Source organism: Xiphophorus maculatus, chromosome 3 (assembly GCF_002775205.1).
Source record: "Xiphophorus maculatus strain JP 163 A chromosome 3, X_maculatus-5.0-male, whole genome shotgun sequence".
NCBI lineage: Eukaryota > Metazoa > Chordata > Actinopteri > Cyprinodontiformes > Poeciliidae > Xiphophorus > Xiphophorus maculatus.
The window spans coordinates 368,221-391,976 of NC_036445.1; the positions used below are offsets into that span (position 1 = coordinate 368,221).

The 23,756-nt window shown below is 45.9% G+C and overlaps 1 protein-coding gene across 2 annotated transcripts; it reads left to right on the top strand.

Moving 5' to 3' along the window:
- Nucleotides 1-5,198: 5,198 nt before the first annotated feature.
- On the top strand, nt 5,199-20,130 carry crtc2 (CREB regulated transcription coactivator 2). 2 transcript variants are annotated; one of them, XM_023330732.1, is made up of 16 exons: nt 5,199-5,655; nt 6,928-7,029; nt 8,307-8,423; nt 8,692-8,753; nt 12,267-12,335; nt 12,610-12,713; nt 13,937-13,963; nt 14,296-14,375; nt 14,516-14,565; nt 14,640-14,899; nt 17,107-17,561; nt 17,672-17,845; nt 17,920-18,069; nt 18,247-18,318; nt 18,633-18,816; nt 18,886-20,130. In XM_023330732.1, exons 1-16 carry the CDS (start codon nt 5,482-5,484, stop codon nt 19,074-19,076), a joined length of 2,271 nt encoding a protein of 756 aa, XP_023186500.1. In that variant the 5' UTR covers nt 5,199-5,481; the 3' UTR covers nt 19,077-20,130. The 2 variants fall into 2 exon arrangements, with proteins under 2 accessions (XP_023186500.1, XP_023186501.1); XM_023330733.1 differs by lacking the exon at nt 12,267-12,335 and having other exon boundaries at nt 5,201-5,655.
- Nucleotides 20,131-23,756: the final 3,626 nt, after the last annotated feature.

Here is a 23,756-nt window from a genome sequence, read left to right on the forward strand (position 1 = left end):
TGAGCATAATTTTGTTTTTCAAACATTAGAAAAATTTGGTTTTGGTCCTTACTTTTGTGCTGCAATCAAAACCATGTATAAAAATGCTAACTGTTCAATCAAGCTTCATGTTGGTACGTCTCCCAGATTTGATCTAAAGCGAGGTGTGAGGCAAGGTTGCCCGCTGTCCCCATACCTCTTTTTGATCTGCTCTCAATTACTTTCAGATTTCATTAAACTCAACCATTTGAAAGGTATCTCTTTTGCTGATAAAAATATTATAATTAGTCAACTAGCCGACGATACCACTTTATTTTTAAAGGATGCTTCTCAGGTTTCTTTAGCAATTAATATTGTTGAGAAATTTTCTAGAGCCTCTGGACTCTACCTTAACATTGATAAATGTGAACTTTTAGCCCTTAAAAATTGTAACAAACCCTCTATTTATAATATTCCTGTTAAAGAATCGGTCACTTATCTCGGCATAATGATCAACAAAGATCAAGATTCTAGAAATGCTCTGAACTTTAATCCTATTGTAGAAAATGTACAAAAGAAACTAAATTCTTGGCTTCAAAGAGATTTATCAATTCAAGGAAGAATTTTGCTAACCAAAGCAGAAGGCATCTCCCGTTTAACTTATCCAGCTTTGTCTCTTTCTGTAAATAAACAAACAATTGACATCATTGATAAAATGCTTTATAGATTTGTATGGAAAAATAGGATTCATTATATCAGGAAATCAGTCTTAATGAACTCATTTGAACTTGGTGGCCTCAATTGTCTTGATTTCTCAACCTTAAACAATACATTCAAAATAAACTGGATTAAACAGTTTCTCAAAAATCCAACCTCAATCTGGAATTTTATACCCAACTATTTATTCTCAAAACTTGGTGGCCTTAAATTTATTCTCCTTTGCAACTACAAAATTGAAAAACTACCCATAAAGCTATCTAATTTTCACAAACAAATGCTTCTTTCCTGGTCTCTAATTTACAAGCATAATTTCTCACCCCATCGATATTATATTTGGAACAATGGAGACATTTTGTACAAGCATAAATCTTTATTCTTGGAAAATTGGTTTGAACATGGAATCATCTTGGTTCAGCAGCTTTTTAGACCTGATGGTGTCTTAATGTCTTATTCTGAACTTCTAGAAAGGTTTGGTCTCCCCATACCACCAAAGGAATATGCACTTGTTTTTGATGCCATCCCATCTGGTGTTATGATGCTTCTTAAGTCTTCTGTAACTTCTGTTCTGACTCCTCCAGGTCTAGACGCTGCTGTCACTAATGTTGGTCAAATCTGTTTTTCCACAAGAAAGCGAAAGAACAACCGTGATGTACGTGCCTTATTCCAGAAGGACATCGTCTCTGTTCCTAATGTTATCTCTTATTGGAATAACTTTGCCCCCAACCTGAACTGGAAAAAAATCTGGTGTCTTCCATCTAAATATTTAATTATTAATAAAATCAAAGAAGTGTCTTTTAAGATAATCCATCGTTTTTATCCCTGCAAATTTTTCCTTCAACGATACAAAAAAGACATTGACACAAACTGTTCATTTTGCCAACTCTATGTAGAAGATCTCTGTCACTTATTCTGGTCATGCTATTTCTCTTGTATTTTCTGGCAAGATATTTGTACGTTTATTTCCCAAAGAATTCTTGATAACTTTTCCCTCACTTATATAAATATGTTGTTTGGATTCTTCTCTTATCCCACTAACAAAACCAAACATTTTTATATTATCAATCTAATTTTATTAGTCGCAAAATATCATATACATAAATCTAAATTCTCAAATCAGAAACCTCGCTTTTCAGCCTTTAAAGTGGAATTCAAACAATATATTACATCTCTCCAGTATTCAAGGAATAGAAAAGCAATTAAGACAGTGGATATGTGCTCTCGCTTTAACATCTTTCTAAGTTAACTTTTTTATTTATTTATTTGCTTTTCATTTTATTTGTGCTTCCTATGTAACACCCTGGCATTGTTGTCTTATCTGTTTTGATACTTATTGCGTTGAATCTGCTATTTTGTAAACCCCTTTATTGTCAATAAAAAAAAAAAAAAAAAAAAAAAAAAAAAAAATTCCCCTGTTACTGTATATGTTCCCCTGTGAAAATCTGCCCCCTTGTGTCGGGAGCGCGCATTACAGCCAGAGAGGCGGATCTGACCATTTTCACGGCGCTTCTGATCGATTTCTCGGTAAAAACAACTCAGTTAATCATGTCAAGCTTGTAACATTTAGTTTAATCGGCAGCTATTGTTTACAAAATTGTAAAAATAATTAAATAAACGAGCTCTTTTTACGCTGTTTTCTGTTATTTTAAACGCCAAGAGAATCGGTCTTTTTCCAACTTTTGTCACTTACACCTGACAGAAATAAAAGTCAGTCACCAAAACACAGTTTTCCAACACGTAGTGTGTTTTTATAATTTTTCATTGCTGATATAAGAGGATGGCTGAAAGCATGGCACAAAAATGAAGACTTCCTGAAAAGACGAGAGCGTAGACTTTCTGGTAAATCCCGTTCTAATGTAAAATATGACAGATTACTGTAGTAAGGAAATTTCTAGTATACTACATGCTATCACACATAACAATTTCTGAGAATTTGGCAACAGTTGCTCTTTATTCCCAAAAGTTATGGGGGGAGGAGAGAATGGATATTTCAGCTGCCTGAAATAATCCGTTCCCCTCCATAACATGGGAACAAATTAATTCAGCAACAATCTGTAACTGTGTTTATTCCTCTTATCATCAACAACAAATCATGTAAGTTTGAAAACATTTGCTCTGTATATGCCAGAGTTATGGGGGGAGGAGGAGAGAAAATGGATATTTCAGCTGCCTGAAATAAACCGTTCCCTTCCATAACATGGGAACAAATTAATTTACCAACAAGTCTTTAACTGTGTTTATTCCTCTTATCATCAACAATAAATCCTGTGAATTTGGTAGCATTTAATCATTATTTGACAAAGTTATAAGGGGGGAACCATGTATTTTAGTAACCTGAAATAATCCGTTCCCCTCCATAACATGGGAACAAATTAATTCAGCAACAATCTTTAACTCTGTTTATTCCTTTCATTGTCAATAATAAATCATGTAAGTTTGGTAGCATTTGCTCTTTATTTGACATAGTTATGAGGGGGAACCATTCTGGGAACCAACACCACCACAGACGTTAGTGGTAATAAATGTTTTTAAACTCTAAAAACAATCTATATCATAATTATCTCATAGACATAAACCACATGAAAACTGTGAAATGCCCACTTTCTAGGTGATCTACCCACAAGAGAAAAAGTCTTTGTTCTTGAATCCACTGGGGGAATCAAAACAAGACATCCAGAAATGCTTGCAAATCACAAGGTATGGTTAAAAATGTACGTTTAACTCAAGTATGAAAATCAAATAAAGTTGTTCTTATTAATATATCTATATTTACAGGGCATTTATGAGGAAGAAGGGGTGCAATGTCTCACGTTGGACATGTGACCCAGTCAAGCATCCAAAACAACAAGATAATACATCATGTGGTGGATATATATCTGCCTTATATCAAAGTCTTGTAAGTATAAATATCAAACAGTTTTCAAAATGTAATTTATTAACCATTAAACAACATACATAAACAAGAACACCACAGCAAACTAAGGCAAACACATAAAGCAGTGATATGTTTTTCCAGTTGGTGGGCTTCCCACACACATGATGGAACCACCTCAGACACACATCACACTGGATCTAGGAAAGAAACCAAAAATATCCGTTTTTTTAGAAAAATATGTCTTTACAATTACAATATATAATCAATCATTTTAGATTCCTTTATATTCCAACTGCTGGAGGATCAAATCATAGCTTGTTTACGCAAGATAAGATTAGATAAAACTTGTCCTCTTCATTTAGTTTTCTAACACCAAGTCTTTGAATAATTCTAAAAACTTTCCAGTTCACATCCGGGTCACTTTCCATCTCTCCACAGAAGTGACACAAGTCTTTTAGGTCCTCTGTTAACAAAAGTATAAAAACACACACACACACACAATTATACATGTACAATCGTGACTGTATATATGTGTGTGTGTATGAAACTGCTACACAGGATGTGCTAAGCACCAACACAGTCATTTATGAAAAAAATATAGAAAATAAAATGATTGTACTTATTAATTTGTAGACAAACAATTTCCTTAAATAAATGTTTTCAGAGTCCATGTTAATGTTTTAAGTTTTGCTAAATACAGATGTTTTAGCCAAACATACAAATAATAGTAATCATGTAATCATGTAGTAACAGCTGCCGATTAAACTAAATGTTACAAGCTTGACATGATTAACTGAGTTGTTTTTACCGAGAAATCGATCAGAAGCGCCGTGAAAATGGTCAGATCCTCTCCGGCTGCAATGCGCGCTCCCGACACAAGGGGGCAGATTTTCACAGGGGAACAGAATTGCGCACAACACCTTTTGTCTTATAAACCGACAATCCAGAGAGGAGGAAACCGTTCTGAGAAACGCTGGTTCTGACCCGCCTGGAGGTTCTGGTTCTGATCTCCAGAACCTTCCTCATGGTTTCTTCTCTCTCTACAGAGAAAACATCGATGCTTCACCTTCCATGTTTCTGTCAGTTATTCATTACTAACAGATTAATTGATTGTTTTAGCAACAAGGACATAATGATTTAATGACTTGATTTTAAATGAGAATGTTAATAAATTGATAAGTTGGATAGGTAACTGTTTTTGGTTATGGATTTCTGGAAGGTCTCGGAGTCTATTCCATTTTCTCCAGAAAAAGTTTTATTTTCTTGTCAGATTTCGGTGAACGAAGTTCAGCAGAATACAGAAGCAGCAGCACTACGTACTTTCTACCAGCAGAGGGCGCCGTGATGCCGCCTCGCAACCACCCAACTTTTCTAATCTTTCAGTGATGCCTCACTTCGACTACTAAATGAAATCTACAAAAACAGATCTATTAAAATTCTGGTTTATATTTCCAAAACAAAACATGTTAGATATAACCCAAAATAAAAACAAATACATCGTTTTGCTGCAAAGTCAAGAAATGTATTAAACACTGCTGAGAATATTATATAAAGTGTATAAGTCTTGGAAAAAAGAACAATAAATTAATCTACAGACACAAATCTGTCAAAGTTTAACCACAAAGTAAAAAACACAACGCTGCTTGAAAATCATTACATATGAACCCTAACAATGTAATAACTTAACCGTTAGAGAATATTTGAGCTTTAGTTTAAAAAGTTAAAACCTAGTTTTTACTAGATCTTCACAGTTTAATAAATTCTGCTCGGAAGGTCCTAAATCACGGTGGCCAAAAAAGAAGCTGTTTACTGATCTTAGTCCGAGGCTCCTGGTCCTAGGAATAATCCTCAAAGTGAGACCTCTTTCTTTTCCGACCTTCTCTGATTGAAATCATTCCACTACGTCAGGTCGTCCGGTCCGCTCGGAGAAGATGTCTGCGACGGGTTCAGGCGGACCAGGACCCGGACCAGGACCCGCCATGGGCTCCGGGTCCGGGGCCTCCAACCCCCGAAAGTTCAGCGAGAAGATTGCTCTGCACACCCAGCGACAGGCCGAGGAGACGGCCGCCTTCCAGGAGGTTATGATGGACATCACTTCGACCAGGGTGAGTGCGAGGCGGAGGAGGTAGGAGGAGGGAGCTCCCCGGAGGAAGAGAGGCCTGTCCGGGTCTTCGAGAGGCGCCAGATCCGCTGGTTCTGCTGAGTCGACTGGAGATTTTTGGTTGTGTTCGGTTACTTTAGAAACAAAAAGACGTTCACAGGGATAACGTGAGAAGCTTCTGTCTCGTTTAGAGTCGGAAGCGCTTCGGTTTTCTTCGTTTCCGTCGTTAGCGGGGCTAGCTTCTGTTAGCAGCGATGCTAACTGTTTACTACTGCACTGCTGGGAGCTGTCCGGCTGCTGGAGCCGGGAATGAGGCGTCCTAACTCGGGTGAAAAACTGGGAGCTGTCCGGCTGCTGGAGCTACGGAGCCTCTGCTCTGTCCCGGTTTGTTGTGTTTTTGAATGTTTGCGGTGGTTTCGAACAGACTTTGAACAAACTCCAGGTGTTTTTAGACCCGTTATCAGTCTGTTTTCATCCCATCCTGGGGTCAGATTTGTTGACCTGAAACATCCAGCTGCACGTTAAACTCTTCATCGGTTGTTTGGCTTTTCTTTGGACTTTGGCTGCTCCTCTACTCAGTTCCTGTTGGTGTCCAGATCGGTGTTTTCATCTCCAGGCTCTGCTGGTAGAGGTGGCATAATGCTCTGGGCTCTTGGCAGAGCTTTCAGGATTATACTACTACCCACATAAGCAGGCTGGTTTGGAGATTCCTGTTAATAAAATGGTTTTTAAAAAGCGACTTTATGGATTGATTCTGTTTATTAAATTATGAACAGAAAAATCTTCATGGGTGAAAACTTTTTCTCAGCTCAGTTCCTGCAGAAAAACAAACCAGAACTTGTTTCATCTGCAGAAACGTCTGGAGAACTTTGGACCTGAAACCGGGCCAGAGTTCTGCTTGTGCAGCCATTTGGTTCTGGTTCTGGAGTCGGCAGAATGAACCCAGGTTCTAGGCAGCTGAAGGTCGGGTCCAGCTGGTGCTGATGGACCTCCAGAACCGTTCAGAAGCCTCAGTCTGCTGTAGCCCAATAGGCCGGTCCAAACCAGACCGGACGTAGTTCTGCTGCGTTCTGTTTGGGTCTGTTTGAACCGTCCAGTACCGGCCGGATCGGACCTGCCTGACGGCGTTGTTGTGACATCATAGGTCATAAGACCGAGTTCATTCATGCTGAATAAACTCAGATATTTAGACCCATCAGTGATAAACATGCAGTCTGATGATGATGATGATGATGATGATGATGGTTTTGATCAGAACCTGTGGTTGTCCCGGCAGCTGCAGGCCCAGAAGTTACGCCTGACTCGGAACCAGGGGCCATACTACGGCGGCTCCTTACCCAATGTCAACCAGATCGGCCGCAACCCGCAGGACTTCCAGGTAAGCCGCTAACCTGAGCTGGACAAGATTTAACATTAGCCTCCACTAACACAGTGTTATCGTTAGCCTCCACCAGTCCTCTGTTAGCCTTTAGCCTCCACCAGTCCTCTGTTAGCCTCCACCAGTCCTCTGTTAGCATTAGCCTCCACCAGTCCTCCACCAGTCCTCTGTTAGCCTCCACCAGTCCTCCACCAGTCCTCCGTTAGCCTCCACCAGTCCTCCGTTAGCCTCCACCAGTCCTCCGTTAGCCTCCACCAGTCCTCCGTTAGCCTCCACCAGTCCTCCGTTAGCCTCCACCAGTCCTCTGTTAGCCTCCACCAGTCCTCTGTTAGCCTCCACCAGTCCTCTGTTAGCGTTAGCCTCCACCAGTCCTCCATTAGCCTCCACCAGTCCTCCGTTAGCCTCCACCAGTCCTCTGTTAGCATTAGCCTCCACCAGTCCTCCGTTAGCCTCCACCAGTCCTCCGTTAGCCTCCACCAGTCCTCTGTTAGCCTCCACCAGTCCTCTGTTAGCGTTAGCCTCCACCAGTCCTCTGTTAGCGTTAGCCTCCACCAGTCCTCCGTTAGCCTCCACCAGTCCTCCGTTAGCCTCCACCAGTCCTCCGTTAGCCTCCACCAGTCCTCCGTTAGCCTCCACCAGTCCTCCGTTAGCCTCCACCAGTCCTCTGTTAGCATTAGCCTCCACCAGTCCTCCGTTAGCGTTAGCCTCCACCAGTCCTCCGTTAGCCTCCACCAGTCCTCTGTTAGCCTCCACCAGTCCTCTGTTAGCATTAGCCTCCACCAGTCCTCTGTTAGCGTTAGCCTCCACCAGTCCTCCATTAGCCTCCACCAGTCCTCCGTTAGCCTCCACCAGTCCTCTGTTAGCATTAGCCTCCACCAGTCCTCCGTTAGCCTCCACCAGTCCTCCGTTAGCCTCCACCAGTCCTCTGTTAGCCTCCACCAGTCCTCTGTTAGCGTTAGCCTCCACCAGTCCTCCGTTAGCCTCCACCAGTCCTCCGTTAGCCTCCACCAGTCCTCCGTTAGCCTCCACCAGTCCTCCGTTAGCCTCCACCAGTCCTCTGTTAGCGTTAGCCTCCAGTCTCTGGTTACCTGCCCAGTATAACTCCAGTAAAGCGTTGTGTTCCTGTTGACCTTGAATCTTCTTTTATTGTGGCTGAATTGTGTTCCGGCGTTTCCGTCCTGGTTGAATATTTTCAGCTGCAGCCATAAAAGTCTCAGAACTTGAATTCTGAGCCCAGCGGTGAACGTCTCTTCTTCTTCTGCTGTTCCTCCCCTCAGGGCTCGTTCCAGTCCGGCCTGGAGTCCAGCCGCTCCACCCGCCACCACGGCCTGGTGGAGCGGGTCCAGAGGGACCGCCGCTTCGTCTCGCCGGTCCGACCGTACCGGAACCGCCAAGTATCCTTCAGAACCGCTGTTCCTGCTGACCTAGAGGTTCTGGTCCGGTCTGGTCCCTGCTGTTGCTATGTGATGCTGCCTTAGTCTGAACTCTGCAGAGTTAATGAAATGACAGAAGAATCCAGAACCCGGCTGTCACGCAGTGGAGGGTTAGGTTCTGGAAATGTTTCTTTAATTCAGAAGGAGAAGAAGAGCAGGTTGAATAGTGGTGCTTTTATTGTGAAAGAGCCTGACTGTGTTGTTGCTCCTTAACCTGCTGCCTCCCCAGGTGGAAAACTCTCTGTACAGCGCCGCCTACCTGTCCCCGCCCCCCGATGCCAGCTGGAGAAGGTGGAGTCTGCTACCCCCCAACCCCCCACCCCTGTCTCCATGGAGACGTGTCTGTCCTCTGGGACCCCTGTTTGTCTCTTTCCGAGCCCCCTGTGTGTTCCTGCCTCTCTAAAGCCCCACTGTGACCCCAGCGTGACCCCAGGTGGTTCAGCGGAGCAGCAGAGGCTCATCAGGCAGACTGCAGGAGGACAGGAGACGCAGTCTGTCCTCAGGGGACGATGTCCCGCATGTTGCCCTGACCCAACACACCTGCAGAGCTAGCTCACATGCTAAGGAAGTAATCCGTCCGAACCAGCTGTTGGATCAGGAACGCTTGTGTCCCTTTAGGACGGCTCTGGACGCCTGGCTGAGGTTCAGCTGCTGCTCCCCGATGGAGCCGTCGGCCTCCGAGCTCATCTCCAGGATCTCTCGGGGCTTTCGTTTGGGTCGAACCAGAACCAGAACCAGTAGAGTGGGGATAAGATCTGGACCAGTCCTGAACAGATTCCTGACTCCTGTCAGGATGCATGACCTGTGGGTGACCTTTAGGTGACGCATCGAGCTCAGATGGCGCTTCAGCCTCTGATGGATCTTTGGGGTTTTCCTGCAACTGACTGCTGGTTTGGGTCAGAACCAGAACCACTCAGGAACCCGGCCAAGATCCAGAAATCCTAGAGATCTCCTGATCCAGGGAACGTCTGGGTCAGAACCAAAGCAAAGATCACTGTTCTGTCTCTGCTGGTCCAACCGCACCAGAACCTGGGTATCAGTTCTGCTGACTAAACGGTTCTGGTTATGGTCGCTGTGGGTCACACAAAGTGGATCCCTCTGTTTCACTAACAGCTGAAGCACTAACAGGAAGCGGGTCTGGGCCGCTGCTGCTTCTGTGGTTTTTCTGTGGCTTCATTAATTTGTTCCTGCAGTTTCAGTCGTTTTAACTCCAAGCCGCTTCCCTTCGCTCCGTTTTGTTTCACGGCCTGGCCGTTGGGTTTCAGATGGTTCTGAATAGAGGAAGATTAGGAAAACACTAAAAGGTCTTAATTCTCACATAAACTCTGTCAGAATGAAGGAGACTAAGATTTATTTATTTCCAGAATATAGTTATAAAATTATCAGAAAAAATGTGATTTTAATGAGTAAAAAGCTTTGATGGATTCATCCAGATCCCTCGTGACAAACTCACTTATCGCGTTATTGCGACTTTACGTAATGGACGTTGGATGGTGGATGCTTAGGTCTGTCGCGATAAACGATAAATCAATTAATCGTATCGTCTCTTCCGGCCTTTTTCTCTTTCTGTTAATGACACTGAATGAAAAAAGACTCAACTCCAGTGCTCTCCACTGAATAGAATAGAATAGAAGTACTTTATTCATCCCAGCAGGGAAATTACCTCGCAGTTACAGCATAGAGACAAGACACAATAACAAGGTCCGGGTGTTGAGTCTGGAGTTTGGCTGCGGTAGCGCTGATGACGTCACAGGCCACCGCTGCATCAGCTGATGGGGGGAATGTAAACAGTGATCAAAATGGCGGACGTAAACTCCCTCGGTAAATAACACGGCCGCATTCCCACAGCCAGGAGTTCAATGTCTGGGCTACAAATCTGTTCCTTCACGTCAACATGACCGGGATTACACCACCTCTCACTCACATAAAGTGCAATCCCGCCGCCCCTCTTCTTCCGACTCTTGGAAAAGTCCCTGTCCCCCCGCACCAAGGAAAATCCAGGAACCTCCACGCTGTAGTCCGGAATAAGCGAGTGCAGCCAGGTTTCCGTGAAGCAGAAAATACTGCACTCCCAGTACTCCTTCTGGGTCCTAACCAGCGCCGTGAGTTTGTCTGTCCTATTTCCCAAGACCTCACGTTCCCTACAACAATCGCCGGTACCGCTGGCCTGCGCCGTCTCCTCTTCTCCCTCCGTTTAACTCCAGACCTGCAGCCCCGTCGTCTCCTCCGTAACTCCTCCGGACCACAGGCCCGTCTCCGGGCAGCAGCAGAGGCCCACACAGTGCAATCAGCCGTTCACGCGGGCAAACAATGCCGCTACTCCGCTGGGCGAGGTTCTCCGCAACCAAGAGTATAAAAAGTAGCAGAAGAACGCGGAGAACATCGACAGAACCACATCCAGCCATTGTAGAAAGCCCAACTGATGATCCATGGGTCCTTCAAGCACGGATCCTTAATCGGTTACAGCAAATATACCATCTTGACGATCCACTGACCCTCCCTTCCTCATTTCCTTAGTGTAAAGTCCAGCGCACACGAGACCGATTGTTGCCCGTTTTCAAAACCTGACAGACCAAACATTAGCCGACAGAAATCCTAGGTATAACGGTTCGATCGGGTTCGATCCTGCCGTGTGGTGTCCAACAATGGGCACAAAATAATGGCTGCAAGTCCAGTGAACTAATTTTAAAACCAGACATTAATCAATGCTTTACTACAATCTACCTGCAATGCATGTGGCTAGTGTCAGAGTAAAGTCCTGACTGAATGAAAATCATTAGAACCTGTTTACGTCACGTTAACGAAGAACAGCTGAAAAGTTACCAGGTTTATCAACTGCGGTAGCAATTTCGCTCCAACTCCTCCCTTTGTCATTTCTATATTCTTTGCATGTTGAATAAACATTAATGTTGTTTCCACATATCAACTCCAATGTCCGCCGGACTTCGGGTTGCGCCGTGTCAGCTGGTTGGGATTCCCCTCCGTAATTTCCCCTCAGAAAGCGAGGAGGGGAATCCTCGCTTTCTGATTGGCTGCCTGTCACATTCAACAGGTGTAGTTAAAGCTTCCAGTGGGGAAAACCCCTGATTTGGATCGGAGCGGCAACGACGATCACACAGTACCGGATCGGTTATGAAATCGTAAGAGACAATGTTAGACCGGCTGGCGTTCTAAGATTGTCTTAAGGGGAAAATAGGAGCAAAAAATCTGTAGTGTGAATTATTGCATCAGGTAGTCGATGTGCCCATCTTCTCTATTTAGATCTAATTATTACTGAAGGGCAACATAATATACAGACTTCATAATCTGCACTCTTTTGGTTGAATGCAGTATTTATTTCCACTTTGGCTTTATGTTGTTTAGTTTTTATCAAGTACATTTTTTGTTAATGGAGACTGAGAATCCATTTTGTTTTTGGTTGTTTTGTTTATTTAGTTTATCAGCTCCAGTGTTAAATATTCTTTTGAAAATAAAGTGTATCTATCTTTGGCAGGAAATCACATGCATTATTACGTCATTTCCATTAAATCAGTGTAAAAAGATCTTCAGACAATATTATCGTTTATCGCAATAATTTTTGAGACAATTAATCGTTGAGCAAAATTAGTTATCATGACAGGCCTATAGATGCTGTTCTCCCAGTCTGTCCTACTAAAACCTGATGACCAAATTTCGGCCCCGCCCCCTCGCTGCCTCTATCTTCCTCCTGTCTTGGCTTGCGCTCCTCTTCTTCATCGCCCTGCCCTCCTCTCTCTCTCTCTCCGGTCACTGGAGGAAAATAATTTTGTCTTGTTCCACTGAAAGGAACTGGTCTGGAAACTTCCCTGGAGATAAAAGCCAGTTGTTCCGTCTTCCCACCACAGCGCTCAACAGGTGAATCCTCTTCTTCCTCCTCTTCCTCCTCTTCCTGACAGTGTGAGACGTTTCTGTTTCCTGTTCCTGTCTGTTTCATCCGTCCATCTCTGCTGTCTGAGCTCCACTAGCTCTGTACATCCACTCACATCCAGCTGCAGGTTTGTTGCTGCAGCAGCTGCAGGTTTGTTGCTGCAGTCTTTGGGTCGCAGTGATGCAGCGTCTCCAGCTACTTTCAACCCGTTGAACTTCTTCTTCTTCTCTCCTCCTGAATCTTTTTGTCTGCCCCCTTCAGGACCAACTCTGACTCCGCCCTCCACACCAGCGTCATGAACCCCCCCATGGGAGACTTCAGCATGGCGGGACCCACCCTGACCCCCCAGGGAGCCAGACGCAGCGGTGAGCACCATGGATGGATGGTTGGATGCTGGATGCAGGTTGGATGCTGGATGGACGCTGGTTGGATGGTGGATGCTGGTTGGATGCAGGTTTTAATGCTGGATGCAGGTTGGATGCTGGACGAATGCAGGTTGGATGCTGGATGGATGGTGGATGCTGGTTGGATGCTCATTGGATGCTGGTTGGATGGATTCTGGATGCAGGTTGGATGTTTGTTGGATGCTGGCTGCAGGTTGGATGCTGGTTGGATGCAGGTTTTAATGCTGGATGGATGCAGGTTGGATGCTGGATGGATGGTGGATGCTGGTTGGATGCAGGTTTTAATGCTGGATGCAAGTTGGATACCAGTTGGATGCAGGTTGGATGCTGGATGCTGGTTGGATGCAGATTTTAATACTGGATGCAGGTTGGATGCTGGTTGGATGCAGGTTGGATGCTGGATGGATGCTGGTTGGATGGTAGATGCTGGTTGGATGCAGATTTTAATGCTGGATGCAGGTTGGATGGTGGATGCTGGTTGGATGCAGGTTTTAATGCTGGATGCAAGTTGGATACCAGTTGGATGCAGGTTGGATGCTGGATGAATGCAGGTTGGATGCTGGATGAATGCAGGTTGGATTCTGGTTGAATGCTGGATGCTGGTTGGATGCAGGTTGGATGCTGGATGGATGCTGGTTGGATGCAGGTTTTAATGCTGGATGGATGCAGGTTGGATACAAGTTGGATACCAGTTGGATGCAGGTTGGATGCTAGTTGGATGCTGGATGGATACTGGATGCAGGTTGGATGCTGGATGTATGCTGGACGCAGGTTGGATACTAGTTGGATGCTGGTTGGATGCTGGATGCAGGTTGGATGCTGGGTGCAGGTTGGATGCAAGTTGGATGCTGGTTATATGTTGGATGCTGGTTGGATGTTGGATGCTGGATGCAGGTTGGATACTAGTTGGATGCTGGTTGGATGCTGGATGGATGCAGGTTGGATAATAGTTGGATGCTGGATGCAGGTTGGATGCTGGATGGATGCGGGTTGAATAATAGTTGGATGATGGTTATATGTTGGATGCTGGTAGCAGGTTGGATGCTGGTTGGATGCTGGATGGATGCAGGTTGGATAATAGTTGGATGCTGGATGCAGGTTGGATGCTGGAAGCAGGTTGGATGCAGGTTGGATGCAGGTTGGATGCTGGTTGTCTGAAGCACCTCTCTCTCTCTCCGCTGCAGGGCCGAGCGATGCAGAGAACAGAAGAAGTGAGTCGGAGCTGCTGAGAAAGTCGCAGTGAAACTCCAATAGTTCTAGTGTTAGAACCAGGAAGTTGGGTCAGAACCTTCTGGCAGAGTCACTCCATCCAGGTCCAGTTTCTGCAGAACTGACCAGAACCAGATGTACTGTGAAAGGGGGGGGGGGGGGTCTTTCTGCCCTTTGATTGGACAGAAACCAGGAAGTGCTCCAGCAGTGGGACACAAAAACTCCTACGCTCAGGTTCTGATCTGGTTCTGATCCAGTGTGACAGAAGGCTGTGTGTTAAGAGGTTCTTCTGCTGGTTCTGATGGTTCTGATGGTCCTGTCCTCCATCCTGCAGTGTTCCCATATCCGGTTCCTCCCATTGAGGAAAACATTTTGGACGAAGACAAACTGCTCAAAGCTTGGGACGCCAAGAAGGTACTGTTCAGTTCTCCTCTCAAGTTGGACCCGGTTGGACCTGAGCAGAACCTTGTGGATCATCCAGAACCACAAGGTTCTGCTGTTTTATTTCTTCTTTTCTTCTTCTGCGTCTCTGAGCGTCTCTGTTTTCCGTCCAGTTGTCTCTGCCGTCGTCTCGACCAAAGTCCTGTGAGGTTCCAGGCATCAAGTAAGTCTTGGTTCTGATCCGTAGTTCCTCCAGAGGTCCAGTCCCGGTTCTGACCGTCTTTTAACTCGTCCTAGCATCTTCACGTCCCCGGAGCAACCGTCCACGCCAGTCCAAGGCGTCCCTCAGGTCCCCAACACCGGCGGCTCGCTGCCCGACCTGTCCAGCCTCCACTTCCCGTCGCCGCTGCCCACGCCGCTGGACCAGGACGAGCCCGGTTACCCAGCATCCTCTGCTCTGAGCGGGGGCAGCAGCACCGGGAACCTGGCCTCCACCCTCACCCAGCTGGGTATCAACGCCATCGGAGGAAACAGCAGCTACCACCAGCCAGCACCAGGTCAGAACCCGCCGGGTCAGGAAAAGAACCTTTAACTTCCGTCCAACGTCTTCTGGACACAAAATACTGCAGCTCTGTTGTCTTACAAATGTTATAAAAATATTTTTCTGGTTTTATATAAAAACGTCACTAAATCAAACCATGAAAGTCTCTACATTTCGCTGAAGGTTTGAAACAGCGAAGCGTTTGGACGAATCTCAGCACAGAGGAGTGAAAATATTCTTACACAAGTGGAATTTTATTGTTGCTGAATTTCGACTTGAATAAAATGAAGAAACCTGAAACCTGAGCAGATTCTCTGCAGAACCGGGCCTCCTGGTGTTACGGCGCCGGAAAGAGCCACAGTTTTATTTCCATTCCTCTTTTAGTTTTAGAATAACAGAAATTAGCAGAAGCTAGCACTTAGCTAATTACATTAAAAAAAATTGACAGAACTGCTAAACATAAAAAATTTGTATAAGCTACTGCTAAATTACCACATGCATAAAATGAGCTGAAGCTAATGCTAAAACATTAAACACATAAGAAATTAATGTGTTTAATACATTAATTTCTTACAGTAAACATTAAAAGATATTAGAGAAAGCTATCGCTAAACACATACAAACATAGCATAAGCTAATGGTAAATACTTTAAGACATTATCATAGGGTACTGCTAATTACCCCAAGCTTCTCTTCAACTATTGCACCTTAGAAATGATCAGGAACTAAAGCTAAACCTGCAGTGGCAGCTAACCAGAAATCAGGATTCAAATGGTGATAAATTCATCCAGTGGAGCAAAAATTAAAATCATTTCTATTCTACCAAAAACTGATGATGAGTAAATATTCAACTACTCATATAAAAGTGGGAATCAGAGCTTAGCATGACGATTACAGATGAGGATATGTGGAAAACTCATCAGACAGAATTCACATGGAAAAAGTTAACACAATTTTTCATCGATCCTAAAGTCCAGAATAGATATAACAGCATAAATATGGGATGTTGGAGGAACTGTGGATCAGTGAACACCGATGATTCTCACGTTTTGGAACTGTCCTGAAATTGGTAGGTTTGGAAAAAGAGAACAAAGATTCTGGGATATGATATTCCCATGAGTAGCATGGTACTACAGCTCTGCAACTTTAACAGCATCAAAGGTAAAATACAGGTATAATGTTAATATCTAGTAAGAAAGCTATTAGGAGGAAATGGTGAGAGGTGGCGCCCCCTGGGCAAGAACAGTGGAATAACAGAAGAAATCTACATTATGGAAAATCTGACAGCTGGTTTGAGACTTCAGCCAGCACAGAGGAAATGGACAAAAGACTAAAGTAGAGGAATAGCAAAAGTTTTGTTATGTAATGTTGGATGTGAATTGTTCATACACACTAAGTATGTAAACAAATGTGAAAAATACTAATAAATAAAAATACAGTCAGGTGTATGAATAATTCTGGGCTTGACTACGTTCTGGAGGTGTCGCGCCACCGTGGTTTCAGTGAAGCTGGACGAGTTCTGGATAAAGAGATAAAAAGATGTGGTCTGCAGAAGCCATGATGCTGCCACCGCCGTGCATTCAGTGTGTTTGGGTCAGAGTGACCCTGATCTCTGAGGAAACGTTTCTGCAGGTTGTATTTCTGGACGTGTTGATCTCCAGGCCTGAGCTGCGCTCTAAATTTAACCCCGGGTTCAGACGGCGGCGGGTTCGTTCTTCCTCTGCAGTCGGAAAACGTCGGCGTGTTTGGTGGCTGCAGGAGCCGCAGGCAGGAAGCTGCAGCAGCAAACTGCAGCTGGATCGGTTTCAGACAGGAAGCGCCTCTGATTACCATCGCAAATGTTCAGAGCACAGCTGGTGGGAGGTTAAAGGTCAGATGTGGAGATGAGACGAGCTGCAGCGTGTCTGCAGCGCTACCTGCTGTCTGCTCAGGTCTTTGTCGATTTAGAAATTGGTTCTGGATCTGATCAGTGCTGCACGTCAACCTGGGAGGGGTCAAAGGTCATCTCCAGACCAGTCCATCAATCTCAGAGAGACAAAGGGTTCAAGGTCATGACACACAGAAAGCCTCCTCTCTGGAAACAGACAGAGTGAAGCACGGAGGTGTAGGAGTGATGATGTGGGCTTGCTTTGGAGCCACTGGACTCAGATCGCTTTCAGTCTGTCTTCTACTTCCTGTAATGATTTTTTTTTCTACTTCCTGTCTGTTGGTCTGCACCCTCAGGTCTCCTGGCGTCTCTACAGAGCACGCTCAGTAACCCCAACCTGCAGTCGTCGCTAAGCAACCCCAACATTCAGTCGTCCCTCAGCAGCCACTCCTTCTCCAACTCTCTGAGCTCCGCCTCCCTTCACTCGTCGCTAAGCAACCCGTCTCTGCAGTCGTCGCTCAGCTCCTCCCCCTCCCTGCCGTCCTCCCTCAGCAGCCAATCGCTGCACTCGTCCCACAGTAACTCCTCCCTCCAGTCCGGCGGCTACGGGGGCGGAGGGGGCGTGGTTGGATCTGGCTCCTCCCCCTACTCTGCGATGCGATCCGGGCAGGGCCAGGCGTCGCTCAGCACGTCGCCACGGAGACGGGCCCAGCTGTCGCCGCTCATCCTGCCGATGGCGGGGGAGTCACGGAGGATCCACCCCAAACAGTTCTCCCCCACCATGTCCCCCACCCTGTCCTCCATCTCCCAGGTAACCAGCTCACCTGGAGCCAGGTGGATGACGATTGATGCACATCAAGTTCCTGCAACAGGAAGTGCTCCCCTCATCACCCAGTGATGTCACTTCCTGTGTCCCTGCAGGGCGTCCCGTTGGACACCAGCCGCCTCCCTCCATACCCGCTCAGCCAGCCAGGCCAGCAGAACCCATCTCTGGGTCAGAACCACCAGATGCTCCGCCTCCAGCAGCCCAGAACCAATCAGCAGCAGCTGCACCTGCAGAACCTCCGGAACCAGCACCTGCAGCAGTTTGGACCGGTATGTCTGGATTCTCGCCCCCTTCTGATGTTCTGACTCGGTCCTGACCCGGTTCTGCTCCTCCACTGTTGCAGAGGCCCATGGGACCGCAGCAGAATCCGCCCGTCAAGTCGGAGAGCACTTTGGACCCGTGCAGCCAGACGTCGTCCCAGTACCGGCCCAAACCGGACCAGAACCAGCAGGCAGAGCAGCAGCACATCAACCTGAACACAGACTTCTACAACGTGAGTACCAGAACCAGGGTAGGATCCAATCGGGTCAGAACCTCACATAGAAACAGTCCCATCTTCCCCCAACGTTCTGCGGTCCCTGTATCATCCCCTGGTGGCCCCCTGAGGGGCCGCGGCCCCCATGTTGACCAGCCTGGTTTTGCTGTTGACATCCTGATGTGCTTCTTGCAGGACGCACTGTTCAGTTCGCTGCTGGACGATCCGTACCTCAGCCTGCAGCTGTCGGGAAAATCACACCAGCAGGTGAAACTTAATTTTTCTTTGAATTTCTTCCTGTAACTTGGAGCCTGTCAGCGCCGGGCCCCGGGCCCCGGGCCCCGGGCTCGGGCCTCGGCGTGTTTTAGACGAGCCCCTGGTCAGCGCTGCAGAAGGCTGCCGCTCACCACAGATTCAGTCCAGGAACTTGCAGGGCCTCAGCAGCACTAACTGAACTTCCTGCTCTGCCAGGAGAAACTTGATTATTCTTCTCACACCGTGTGCTGCAGTTCTGCCCTCCACCAGCCGGGGGCAGCACCAGCCCTGCTACCTCCTTAACCGGTCCTCTCCCTCTGCTCCAGTTCCCGGCTGAGAGTCCGGTCGACGGCCTGAACCACGGCGGACCGGGTCAGAACCAGTTCCCGTCCAACACCCTGGGGGCGCTGGAGCTGCAGGAGCCCGGCGACCCGCGGCGGCTCAACCACCAGAACCAGAACTACGGCGGTGGAGACGGCCGCCAGAACGTCCCCAACATCATCCTCACAGGTACCCACCAGAACCACCAGAACCTCACACTGTTCTGACCCGGTTCTGACCCGTTCCCTCCCCCTGCAGGAGACTCTCCCCCCGGTCTGTCCAAGGAGATCGCCAGCGCTCTGTCCCACGTCCCCGGCTTCGAGATGGACGCCTTCTCCTTGGACGAGCCGCTGCGCATCGACCCGCTGGCGCTGGACCTGCTGGAGGGCGAGCTGATGCTGGCCGACCCGGCCGTGGAGGACTCCTTCCGCTCCGACCGCCTCAAATAACCGGGCCGGGCCGGGCTGGGCACCTATCCCTCCACATGGAGTGCTTAGACTGAAGACCTGAGGTCAGAGGTCACAATAGACTTATTTTACCTGGAAACTCTCTGGATTCTGGTTCTGGTCCATGTGGGCCCAAGATCCAGGAGAGGAAATGTAAAAAAACCAAACCAGCAGCGCTGTGAAGATCTTTGTTACATGGAAGCAGGACCAGAACCGGTACTGCTCTGTCAGATGCTCAGTGGGTCGGTGAGTCACTCAGAGAACCACTTCGGACCCGATCCGGTCTACCTGCAGAACTTTTTCTGCTTCGTTATTCCAGAGGAGATCCGGAACCAGCCGGTCCACATGTCTGTGGTTCTGGACCCACTGGACCCAGAACTCCAGTTCATTTCGTGTCAAACATCACCTCAGAGTTCAGATTTTCTGAAGCGGACCCTGAATGCACCACAGTTCCACTGTAGCCACCAAAGTCCAAAGAAAAGCCCGGAACACTCAATCCACAGGGACGGGAAGACCGGATCAGAACCGGTTCCTTTAGGAGGATCCGGTTCTGAAAAATGTCAGTGCAGTTCATGTGATAAGAACCTCTGCGGTCCTCCAGAACCCAGCGGGTCCAAAGCTGCATTACCCGGGAGAACAAACACCTCCAGACCTGGACCGGGTCTGAACCGGACCGGGTCTGCTGCCTCCAGCAGCTCCTCATCTCTGATCCAGGTCTGGTTCCGACCGGAACCAGAAAAGCCCTGAAATGACTTTTACAGAAAGATGAAAAATAGATTTTTGCACTTTGAAGGAAAAAAGTAAAACTATTTTTAATTTTTATATTTTTATTTCTGCCCAAAGTCTTTAAGCAAGACGTCTCCTGATTGGTGGGACGAACCCTTTAGCCCCGCCCACTCACTGTGATGGACAGCGCTTAGCCACGCCCCCTGCCTGCTGCTGCATCCGTTTTTTAGCCATATTTTTTCTGTAACATGTAAATAAGTTTGTATTTTATAAAGATTTGAAATGTGTACAAAGTTTCTAATATGAGAGTCTAATAAACTCTGCAGTCGTGTTCTTCTGTCCGAGAATCCGACACGGCCCGGTCCGATTCCTGGTTCTGCTGTTCCACCGCAAAATCATGAAAAATCAGATTTTCCCAGGAATATTCCAGAAAGATGGGCTGCAAAGTTCTGCTTAGAGAGTCCAGTCCAGCCGGGTCCAGATTAATTTGGATCTTATAGTGATTTATCAGAACCAACAGGAAGTCGGAAGGTTCTGGAGGCAGAACGGGTCAGTGACTGGTTCCGACTGACTGTCCGGAATGTGGAAAACATCCGGTTCAGAACTGCAGTGCTGCCCCCTGCAGGTCAGAGCGAGCTGCTGCAGGTCCTTCACACGGACTGACCGGAACCAAACCTGAGCCCGTTAAAATTCGGTAGTTGATCAGAACAAAGTGAAACGGTACCAGAACCCGCAGTTACTGTTGAGAGCTTTAACCCTTCTCAGATCAGGACCAGCGTCTGTGGGGCTGGAGCCGCTCGAAGCGGGACGGGTTCCGGTCCGGTCCGGTCCGAGACGGAGGGCCGTCTTCAGTTAGACCAGGGGTGTCAAACTCCAGTCCTCAAGGGCCGCAGTCCTACAACTTTTAGATGAGCCTCTGCTGCACCACCTGAATAGAATAATTAGGTCATTAAGGCTCTGGAGAACTGACCCACACCAGGAGGAGGTACATAAACCGTTTCATTCCAGGGTTTTGTACCTGTGGCTCATCTAAAACCTGCAGGACTGCGGCCCTCAAGGACTGGAGTTTGACACCTGTGAGTTAGACACTCAGAAATGAACCGCAATGTTTTGGGCACTTTAGCTCTAAATTAACTAAATGTAGAAACCGAATATTTAGCTTCTAGCGAAATATTTAGCTCTGGGCTAGCTAATGAACAAATTAGCGGAAGTGGACTATCAAATTAAAAGCTGAGCCTTCAGAAGCTGCTGTAGAGCCATCGGTAAAGATCTGTTTGATTTTAAAACGGCTCGTGTTTTTGTTTAAAATGAAATGTTTAAGAAAAGAAACGAAGATGAAGAGGTTCGGAAACCTAAGTTTTTCTTTTCTATATATTAATTAATTTTCAATTTAATTAATATATTAGTTTCAATCTAAATGTTTAGCTTTAAAACTACATTTTTTTATAAAATAAATAATTTGGAGCCAGATAATTAACCTTGATAATTAAATATTTAATATGAAGGAAAATATTTAGCTAAATAAATTAAGATTGAAACTAACTGCATAACATGGTGAAAATACATAAATCCCATTTTCTCTTATTGTTGAGTTTGAATAACATCTGTGGATGTTAAACTCGGAGCAGAACCAGAACCAGAGAAAGTTCCTGGGAGGATTCGGTCATTTTTCCGTTCAGTCGCCAGACTTCTGGTCTTAGAGGGAATCGGAACCGGACCTGAAAATGATCCTTTTTTTTAACAGGACTCGGTTCTTTAATGATCGAACAAACTGGATGTGGACAGAACCACGAACAAAAAGGTTCTATGAACCTGCTGTGTGTGTGTGTGTGTGTGTGTGTGCGTGTGTGTGTGTGTGTGTTTGAGACTAGGGTCATATTTCATCCTGTTTTCTACTGATGTTTGTGAATTTCTCACATCCTTTGTGTTGTTTATAGTTTTAGAGGAAAAACTGAATATGTTTGTATTCAGGTGTTTTTATTGGAGTTGTTTAATGATAATATTAATAACCAGGGAATATTGTAAATATGTTTAAAACCGGAAGTGCTTCTGACGTCAGCAGGAGCCGTTTTTAAAGGCGGACCGATGGAGACATACAGACTGTCATTACTCTTTATTTTACAGAAAATAAAGCAACCTGCGGACCTGCTGCCCCCTGCTGTCCGTTTCTCTCACCTGCGCTTTGTTCTCATGCTTTCATCTGATTTTCTCTGCATATGAAAACAAACATTAAAGTCATTATAAAATCATAAACATCCCTCAGTGGAGCAGTTTTCCCTCCAACCTGCAGCTTCTAAGAAAAGTATTCACACCCCTATTTTAATTGACCGATTTGTGCGTCCATTAGACTGACAGGCTGGAGGAGAGCGTTACCATGGCGACTGTGGAGGAGCTGCAGGGATCCACAGCTCAGGTGGGAGGAAATCAACACATTCCCACAGTCAAACATGGTGGTGGCAGCATTGTGCTGTGGGGATGTTTTTGCAGCAAACACCAGAAGTTTATGGAAAATTAAAAGTTTTATTTGAATCAAAAATAATTTTTTCCACAATGAAAAAATATTAATTTAAATAAACTTTTTTTAATTATTTTTTTAATATTTTAAACAAAATCTCAACTCACCAATAAGAGAAATTTGGAGCCTCTCCACTCTGAACTTCCCCCCGTGATGTCATCGCCCATATATGGTCAGTGCAAGTCCAAGCTACAGCTACAGCTCAATTTGCTAAGTTGCTAAGGAACTCTGTAACAGCGCCACCTACAGTCTGTTATTGTTGCTGCATTAATCTACTGATTGGTAAAATGTTCTCTAGCTGAAACATTTACATTAAAAAATTATCACCAGTTTTTATTAACAAGAAAGAAAAAGGCTCATGTTTCAGTCTGAAATGAAAACACACTTTTGAGTCAAGGCATGGGCGGTTCTACATGGGGGCCATCAGGGGTTAACAGGGGCCCCGGACTCTGCAGACAAAACTTCATCTAATAATAGCCACTGGTTCAACCATTTTATTTTTTACCTTCACAGTTTTACTTTAACAATTAACTAAAAATAAAGGTGTTGAGCTTTTAGCTTCAGGCCTGTCCTCCCTCCCCCACTGTGACCTTAAATAACCTTGACCAATGTTGAAGCAGAACTGATGATGGTAAGCGCAAAGGCAACAGGAAGTGCTAAAACCAGCACTTCCTCTATTTTCTGCAGCAACAGGCCCATTAGATTTCAGAAATATTCACAACCTTCTTCTTCTTCTTCTTCTCCTCCATTTCAAACATCCCTGAAATCTCCACACATCTGATTGAGGAACCGGTTTATCTGGAGGAGACAGAACCAGAGGGTGGTTCTGGTACCAGGATCCAATCTGATTCTGGAAGAGGAAACAGAGCAGATTACACATGGCGGACCTGTACCACAACGGTTCTGTTGTGTTCTGCCATCAGTTCTGGATCTTTCCATGTGAAACTCCCAGACCAAACTCTTCTGGGTCGGGTCTGGCGGGCCCCGAACCGGAAGTTGCTGCTCTTTATGTTGGTTCTGGTCCAGATGGAGGGGACGGTTCTGCAGTGGGTTAATAAATTCATCTTTCGCCTTCTGACAGCTGCAGCTGCGTCAATCTGACCGCATCTGAACCGGAAACAGTGCTGCGAGGCTTCAAAATAAAAGTACCACTAATCTCAAACTAAAGAGAAAAACCCTGAAGGAAATCAGATGGATTTATAGATTATTTATTAGACAAACAGTTGGAGGATTAATCAACCAATGAAAGCACAGAACGGAGATGTTTAAAGCTGATGTTCAGCCATCTTGGTTAACTGAGGAGATTCCAAAACCCAAACAAAATCACAATTATAAATAAATTATGGAAGTCATTATTGACATAATATAGACTTTAGAGCAGTGGTCCCCAAACTACGGCCCGCGGGCCAGATGCGGCCCGCCTCCACATTTGGTCCGGCCCC